This window comes from Pygoscelis adeliae, unplaced genomic scaffold (genome assembly GCF_000699105.1).
Source record: "Pygoscelis adeliae isolate BGI_AS28 unplaced genomic scaffold, ASM69910v1 Scaffold199, whole genome shotgun sequence".
In the NCBI taxonomy this organism is placed as follows: domain Eukaryota; kingdom Metazoa; phylum Chordata; class Aves; order Sphenisciformes; family Spheniscidae; genus Pygoscelis; species Pygoscelis adeliae.
Window position 1 is genome coordinate 1,090,332 of NW_008825495.1, and position 9,480 is coordinate 1,099,811.

Genomic DNA, 9,480 nt, shown 5'->3' on the forward strand with positions numbered 1-9,480 from the left:
GTGTCCAACGCTTCACTGCCTTGAATTTAAACCTATTCACCTCAGACTACCTTGTTCAGGTTTAGTAAGGAGCTCATGTATCTATCAGTATCATTTTATTGAGAGCAAGGGAGTAACATCAGCGAATAACTTAGCCCAAGCTGCCCATCCAGCATAGAGGAATTCAGCAACGGTTCTTCCCATTAATACCATGTTTAGCATATTCAGGCTGCAAAAATCTGAAACACAATCATTTCTTTTTAGAGGAGTTGGAGAACTTTAAAATACAGAAAATTAAGTACTGAATATTATAGCTCAGAGGTATCCCAATATGATGAAAGGTCTCCAACCTATCTGTATCCTGATGCCCAGTGAGGGGGAGGGCTCTTTCAAGCACCAATTATACCCAAAATACAATGAAATGGGAACTGTATCTTATCAGCTCCTCCTTGGCTAGTTGTCCGGAAGGGAAGTTCAATCTCTAGTCATATCTGTAATGTAAGGAATCATATTTGTCTTATATAATCTTGAAATGTGTGACGAGGAACCAGGTATTGTTTCTCTTTCTGCTCTACAGGCAGATCCTTCTCTGTAGCAGCTGGAGTAATTTGCAGCAACAGCCTTAAGCAGAGAGAGAACAAAGTTCCTCGCAGTAATGGGACCTAAACAACAACCCAAAACTACACTGTAGTAAGAAAAGGGTTAACTCTTCAAGTGCTAAAGTGGTTTTTCACCTGAAATAGAATTACAAGTTACCCCCCCGTTTATAAGCACATTAAGCACAATAGCAATGAAATTTTAAAATGGCTCTGAATTTGACCTTCCTTTAATTTTGATTTTTACCAAGTATTTGAAACAATTTGGCATGATTAAAAATGAATACTGGAATACTAAGTAGCTCAAAGGAACAAACCTTCTAAGTCCCATCAAACTCAAATGCATAATTCCCACAGGTGCCTTTGAAAATCCCTATTTTGAATGTTGTTGTCCATTGGATAAACAGCTCAAACATCACTGGCTTTCTACACAAACATCATCTGCCTGCAATAATTTATGAAAATCGTAAAAGTGATTTAAGCTCTTCTCAGTGCTCCATAAATTTTATGCAGCCCTTAAATTATAAAACTGCTGCTGCGGCACTGATCAGAACAATGCTTAATCTCTTCTCTCGAGATAGTTGGCATGTCAGAGGAGAAAAGAGGAGACTCGGGCAGCTGAATTGTTTGTTTAAATTTAACAGGGCAGAATAAAACAGCCTAGATGCCAGGGCTGTAGTCCCACTGAGACTGTGTGCATCAAATTTTTATTGCCAAAATAGTTGTTCCAACCTTCCCCTGCCTTTCCTTGGTTTTAAACCAGAAAATAACTTCCATTGGTTTCACGAGGACAGTTTTTTTGCACATATCATCAGATTTGTGATACTTGAAGTATTCCCCTTCTAATCTATAACCAGTGTGTTCCTGTTCTCAGATACACGACAACAAAATGCTGCATCTGCCCAGTCACACACTGGTGGAAAAAAGCTCTGCAAACCTCACTACATACTTATCAGATAATCTCCTTCTTGGCCCAGAGCTGTACCAGAACAAATATAAGCTTTTTGCTTTGACTAAAATTAGAGTTTTTAGGAGTGTTTGATTTTTTTTTTTTAATCTCTACTTTCTTTGTCAAAGATTAAAAACATCATTTTTGGCACTGAATCTAACACAAGGTGAAATTAAAGTCCTAGTATAGAGAAACTATGTTTGAATGGGCTCCTTTACTCTTAAATTTGGCCTAGTCACATATTAAAATGGTAGACTGCTTTGGCTTTATTGAGATTTTGGTTTGTGCTAGCCAACTCAGATTAAGAGCATCCTTGTTTTTCTGGTGAAGTCTCATCTGGAGTAGCCCAGTTTTCAAAGGCAAAGTGCTCAGAACACTATTAGAATCACTCTTTTTGGTGTTTCTTCCCGGGGATCCAAGGGCAGCAGCTGCTATAGTCTTTTTCTTAGCACTGACACTTTCCAGCTCTTTCCACTCTCCTGGTAACATTTCCTCATCTGTCATTCAGACAGTCGTCATTTTTAAGGGATGCGTTTTCAATCTTTCTATATTCACGCTTTTCTCCCGCATAACCCTGTGAGTTTCATTCTTCCTCATACACTATGTTTTTGCTCAGAGGTATGCAAACCATCTGCGCCTCTAATACAATGTTCTTAAATAGCCTCCAGGCAGATCTCTATGGTTTTTAAGTACTTCTCTTTGCCCTTCAGCCTGCTGTTAACCATTTTCCTCATAGTTTTATAATCTGCCCTTTTAAAGTTCGTTGTTACTATGTTGTCCCTAAGGGAACAACTCTTTTATGATATCAAAACTAAAAGTGTGCAGTGATCCCCGTTACCCCACAGAGGCTTGACAACACCTTCCTCTAATAACTTCTGCCTATTACAAGGTAGCTCCCTCTTGCCCATGGCCTTAATTAATCAGGCATTGCACTGAGGACTGCCACGGGAGTCAAGGAAAAGGAATCCTTTGCCATATGGATTGGAATAGCACCAAAGCCACTTTACATCTCCTGATAGAGGAAAAACTGCTTTTGCCAGCTGTTGCTTTACCTCCAACAAAAAATAAGAAGTGATAGCGGGGTAAACACTGTAGAATTCAATCTTCTGTAATTTTCCTGACTGGTCCCATCCGTTTTCCCCAGGAGGAAGTTACTTCCCAGGGGCTGGCTCTGAGATTCTATAGGTTCTCAAAATCTTGAGGAAGTCTACAGGAGGTTGCAGTCACTCATGTAAAACCCTGTGGTGTTTCTCCCCTGGTTTTAATGGTTACCCTTGCGACTGCTGCCTCTGGAATGCCCTCAAGGAAGGGGGGCAGAGGGGGGCGGTCTACGACATGAAAAACCTCTTTGCAGATTAACACCTCGCTCTAGGAATGGGAATAAAGGGATGATACTGAAGAGGCAGTTGATACACCAGCCTTTCTGTTTGCTGAATGCACAAAGGATTGATTTATGGCATCTTGCCACTGTAGAGGGCTATAGGTTATTAACCAACTTCAATGGACAAACACTTGCTGAGCCTGCATATCATACCTCTTGTGCTGTACCAAAGGTAATGACTCATCTTCAGACATGTCTGATGTCCTTGAGAATGCAATTGGCTCTACACAGCTAAGTGAAGCATTACTTAGTTAATACACTACAGCACAAGGGAAACAATCAGCTGAAATGATGACATTGCTACTTCCTGCTTCATTATAAATCTGCAGCTTCCTAACAGGATTATATACTGAAGCACTGTAAAAAAAGACATTAAGTCCTGTGACGAAACTTAAAAAAAGGTGTAATTAAAACAGCTAAATACAGGCTTCTTGCATTCAGTGTCTGCAAAACACAGCCTTTGATCCTCCAAATTATATTTCCTGGAAAAGTGCCGGACATAAAAACTATCAGAATATAATTCTGATCTTCCGGTTTAGGCCAATGAAATGACCATTTGCAGTCCAACAAATTTGGTTTTATTTGAGAAAAATTAACCTTATCAGACAGGCTAGAAATATAAGCGAGGGTAGGAACTCCTGGACCACCTTCCCACACGTGCATTTTCTTGCTCATTCTGTCCCATGTCTTTGCAATTTCTACCTCAATATGCAGCATTCTTGATGATTCACCTTGATTCCTAACACCTAGAGAAAGATCCCGTTTCTTCAGAAGAAAGAAAGGTGACAGAGCATCTCGCCTTTCCTGATGACATCCAAGCACCTTTGCAACATAAAAAGCCTCCACTATAAGCAACCATTGCTGCAATGCTACTACAGTTCACCAGGTTTGTTCTGGCTTATTGCTCAGCTAAGAAGAGCTAGAACTACCACCACCATCAATAAATGTTTTGGAGTCTTAATGAACCGGGAAATGTCAAAGATTGTATTAATAAAAACTGTACAAGATTCCCATATTAGGTAACAGGCCACAGCTACTTTCACCTTGCTCCTCCACAGTGCTTCTCTCACGCTTAGCTGAGCAAGCGCCACAAGAAAAAAAACAAAACATATACATTCCCCAATACAGGAGGGGAAAAGGAGTGGGGATGGGGTAGGGAAGAGAGAGAGAAAGAAAAAGCCAAGAAAATTGTCCATTCCAGTCCTAGCCACATGTTCCATGTGCTCACTTTGGCTTCCCCTTTATTAGAAAGTTCTTGAGATTATTATTTTTCCATGACCCATTGCTTAAGGCAGGTGATTGCTTAAGACAGTTTCACATTTCTTTCCTAAATGAACAAGTAATTGTTCTCTTTAGTCACAGGTTTCATAGGGAGTTGATGGCATGTGTAATTTTCCTGGTGTGTCACATTAAGAACACTGAATTTTCACATGACTACTTGACTAAAATGCTTTTGTGCATCACTCACACCTCTTAATAAATATATCCAATTAGTTATTGTTAAGTGAACTGGGAGTGAAATACAATGAATACAAAGGTCTCCTGGTCAGAGCATTACAAATCAAAGTCACAATAAAGGAAAGAAACTGGGTTTCCGTATCCACCTTTCTTTCCCCTACTGTGTTGCCTGAAGAACAACATGCCTTTCATTATCTTATCTCCAAGTAAACCCCAATTAATTTATTTGCATTCCAGACATCTGTCATGAAGTTGTAGGGCAAGGAGCATGATTAAGCAAAGTACTGCACCCAATGTTTTGAGGTAACCCTCTTTTTACTGGACTTCAGTCTCACAAGTCTTTCACTAGAAATAGTATTTTTTGTTTAAATGCAATTACTAACCAGATTCAAACAAGACCTCAGTCTTATTTTGAACATGCCAAATCAACTGCATATTTGGGAGGCCCTCTCTAATTTTAAGGTAAATCCATATTCCCTCTGATCCTTGGCAAGCATTTCTCTCTTGATAGCCATGTCTCCTAAACTGCCTCACGGCTAAAGGGAAAAGCTTTCAGGCTGTGCAAGAAAAACGTAAGCAAGTATATTTTTGCGCTGACAAACAGAACCAGAAAAGTTTAAGTAAGCATTCAATGGTTAATTCATTCTTTCAAATGAGTCTCAGCAAGTCAGAGTGTTTACTCAGTTGTTGAAATATGCCCAAATATTCCTTCAGTATACCATAATGCTACAAGATTTCTCATGGGTGTATATACATATTTTTTAATGGATTCAAACAAGTTTTAAGTATACAAAATAAATGGAACTACTAATCCCCAGGAACATTTGATTCTGTATTTCTTCTTCCTATATTTGATTTTCTTTTTTATATATGCAGAATACAGACAAATGATGTATTTACAAATGTAACATGTCCTCACAGGAATAATCAGGTTGCCACACTGCACCTCTCTGGCAGTTCTAATATCAGACCAGTGCTACAACATGACTTTAATATCCATTTATAGGTCTGATTTTAATTTTCTGAAAGGACAATAGATCTATTCCTTTTCAAAATCAGGCTAACATGCACTCACATAATTAGTGTGAAATAGTATGCAGACTTGCATCTGATCTTATGCTGCAGGAAGTTTGTATGTATGGAGACAGGTAGCAGTCATAAGAGGCTTCATCATCAGGTGACAAAAAAATCCCATTTTATGCACTGAAATTTTCATTAAAATATCTTTGGACCATTTACAGAAAACACAATTTATTGTTTAATACCAGATTAACAAACTAAAACCAGCTGTTTCACACAGCAACTTCAAATTTGCTCCTCAATGAAGCTTTACAGCCCAAGTAATTTTGAACGTCCTGTCACGCAGCAGCAGAACTGGTTTCATTGCCTTGTACCCTGTAATTCTGCAGCAGTCTCAGGTCTTGTTTAAGTATGGTTACAGAATACACCATACTTCCAAATAATTTCAAAGTCACTAGTCCCATTTCCACCAGCTTGTTCTCCCCAATTCCATCATCTCTCAGTGTTATTTTGAATTTCAGCACATCCTGTTACAGAAATGGTACAGAAATGGTCACTTTCAGTGTACTGTGCATGGGCAACTGAAAAATTTTAAAACTTTCTATCACAGCTATAACATTCTTGACTTAAATTTCCTGTTTACAATGTCCTACTTGAAGAAAACCAAAATAATGCTTTTCCACAGCTTAAAGATGAAATACATTTTTTTAAATAAGCTGTTTGAGATCCCAAATAATTAAGAACACACATGTAGCCAACTGGAACAAATATACTTAAAAGAACTCCCACCACCAAACCACTGAGCCCATCAGTGTGATAACCAAAGTGCACGATCTCCAAGGGTTTAGGCATCTTTCTTTTGCATTAGTTGATACCATCAACTACAATCAAAATTTTCATATCTTGCTAGCACAATCAATCCAAATGAATGTGATGGTTCTTAGACTGCATTCACCACAGGCAGGATTAAGGCTACATGATTTTAGCAACTGCAGGCTCACTTACTGCAAGGGCTCTACAAAGAGCTAATCTGCCAAACCACACATGCAAAAGTTAGTGCAAACTTTTGTGAAGCTATGAGACAGAAAACTTCAGTCTCTGTTCCACAGCAATGAAGTCTCTCTCTGTTGACTTGACATTCAAAAATAACAGGTAAAAACCACACAACTGTCAACTAAGGTCAGTAAATAGAGAGGAAATGCATTTTTAGTAACGGAGGACATTTTAAAATGTATTGATTGAAAATTATATAAGCTGGATACATACAGGTATATTTTGCTACTCATTTGTGACCTCAGATAGCTTTTACATACATGGTTAAATTCTCTTTTAAAATAAAGGCATGACATACTGTTCATACAGTTCCATCTGAACAGCAAAGACTTAGCTCTTGCTAGTTTTATACTATGTTTCTCTAGTTGCACTATAACGAAGAGAAGACTCAGATACCATACTTCAATTTCTAGGAAAACAATCTTACTCAGATCCCTAGAAGGGTAAGTAAAATATAAAAAAATACAACTCCTAATCATCATTTTCCTCATCATCAAATGAGAGGAGACTGCTATTTTTTATTTGCTTAGCTGTACTCTGAAGAGTAGTTGCTTCTTTCTTCGTTTTCTTTGCCTCTTTCATCTTCTTACTTGAACTTACATTGAAGTCCAAAAACTTCTCTGATGAACGTTTGGCTGGTTTCCTGAACATAATTTTTCCATCAGCTGGTTCTGATTCACCATCTATAACAAAGAGAGTAAAATCAGAACTCATCTGCACATGTTCACACACACATACAGACCTTCACCATTATCTTTTCTTTTTCCCCAGGACCAAGATCAGCGAGACCTCTGATAGAATACAACAATCATGAAAATGTATTTTTTGGCCACAAAGTCTGTATCAATGAATGTCCTTCATGCACACACATCTGCTCCGTGGAAACCAGCCCTTGAAGACAGTTCTCCTGCATTTCCTATTAGAAATGGTTCTCACTAACCAGAGCTTTAACTTAGAAGAGACTGTGAGCAGTAGAGCTTTTCCCATGCAATCCAGCCGCATCCACTTATTGAAATGGAAAGGCCAACTTCATAGGATCTTCTAATTCCACTTCACTATTTGTAAAATCCATGACAACAAATGCACTTATTTCAGAATTATGGTATCACTTTAAAGAACAAAATGGCACATATACAAGACAAAGCTTTTCTTTTTCTTCTAATATACCCTGTCCTGCTGAGACAGCTAAAAAGATTACATGGTCATAAACCTGCCTTTTATTATCATATAGGATGAAAGTTTTAGGGCTTCTTTGTATCTGCAAAATCACCAAACTATTCCAACTGACTAATTCTGCTCCTCTGCATGTACTAAAGCAAATAAAATTTTTAAAAACAAGGGAAGTCCCTTCCAGGATTATCAGGCAGAGGAGGAAAGCTACTGCACAAGTAACAGCATCAAGGCAATACTTCTGGAAAAAAAGTGGAATTGTAAAGTCGTGAATCAGACACAAAGGCTCATGCTGCAGTAGTTTGCAATTTTTATAATGTATATGTGACAGGATGTTAAAGAATCATAGGTTATGTGCAAGACATTTTCCCTAAAGTACTTTTGTGAAATTCATTATTCAACAGAAATTTCCTAACAATATTCATGTGTTTGACAAGATTATGTGCTATTTAATTATAAGCAATAGATATCTTTTGTCTTTAGCATAAATTCTTTCCTCAATCCCTAAGCATTATGGCAGAAGACTTAACATTTCAGTGTTATCATGCACAGCACTGGCTGAAACACTCTTCAGTGCATACTCCAAACAATACAACTATTAAATCTGGTGCCTTAAGGGTTGTGTGGTACAAATTAAGACTATCAACCTCATTAGGACACTTCACTTATAATTCCTTTCATAGACCCTTTTTAAGAAGAACTAACTTGAAAAACTAAGCACCAATTCTGTCAATGACTTCTACAGAATGCACGCTTCTGCAGTAGTTTATGAGAGAATACTACTATGCAGAAAATAACTGATCAGGTTTTGGGAAAATATTTCAGTACTGGTGCATTAGAAAAGCATTATAGTTACACGGAATTACTAGCAATAGTAAACCGTAGATATGATAAGCATAGTTGTCAATGGATCCGTTGTGAATTCTGCATGGAAAGCTTAGATGTTTAGATGCTGTACATGGGATACAGACGTTTAGGAAGTGCCTACGGTAAATTCTGGCAGAGAAAAATAACTATTTCTGAAAACATATCACACCCAACCAATTAAAATGCATTATGTACCATTTTTCTCAGAAGTTGGATTAAAAATTCCAAATTCAAAATATTTTTCCACATAACTGCCTCCATTTTTGGGCTCTGAAGTGAAATATAAAATAATTCCCCTTACTAATTGTTGGTTAACTAAAATGTTTATTTGGAAACCCAGACCTTCTAACTTAAACAAGATCCGAGGCATATGATATAAGCCAAATTCTGAAAAAAAAAAAATGCATCTAGAAGAAAAATTTCACTTATAAGCAGACCCAACTGTCTATATACTTGAGCCAGTCAGCACACAGACTGTATACAGTACCAGTACAGCTGTGGAAATAGGACTTCAAAGCAACCAGCTACTGCAGAAGCATGAGGAGCATCAAAAAATCTCATTGGACACTCTTTTTAAAAGAGCAATTACTACCTTTTCTTAGAATGGTAAATTGAATAAACCAAACCCCTAAAAACCTAACGAAAGCATATCTACAAAATAAATCAGATAAACAACAATTTCCTCATACTCCATGTAAAAATGGGAGTCAGAAATTTCAATTTTACCTCCAAGTCTCCTGCTACCCACATTGTGAACGGCACAAAATAATTTCATCTTGTCTACCAGATAGAGAAACTGATAGGTATCTTTGCAATATGAATTTAAACTCTTAATAAGCACAGTGCATAAACAGAGCAAAGCTCAAAAACTCCACCAAAATGGCAACTAGCTTAGCTCTGACCTCCAGGGCCTCAATACTATTTGCAGATCATTCTGCATCAAAGGAAGGGATTTTAACTCTTGGCCTGGTTAAACACTGTCAAAATTTCATTATATGCTCAAGGAC

The 9,480-nt window shown here is 37.7% G+C and overlaps 1 protein-coding gene across 1 annotated transcript in view; it reads right to left on the reverse strand.

Moving 5' to 3' along the window:
- Nucleotides 1-5,602: 5,602 nt before the first annotated feature.
- The window catches only part of KIAA1143 (KIAA1143 ortholog), a 9,280-nt gene continuing 5,402 nt past the window's right edge, over nucleotides 5,603-9,480 (reverse strand). Inside the window, exon 3 of the mRNA XM_009331337.1 lies at nucleotides 5,603-7,119. Within this exon, the coding sequence (XP_009329612.1) occupies nucleotides 6,908-7,119 (212 nt within the window). The 3' untranslated portion in view covers nucleotides 5,603-6,907. The remainder of the gene's footprint in view (nucleotides 7,120-9,480) is intronic.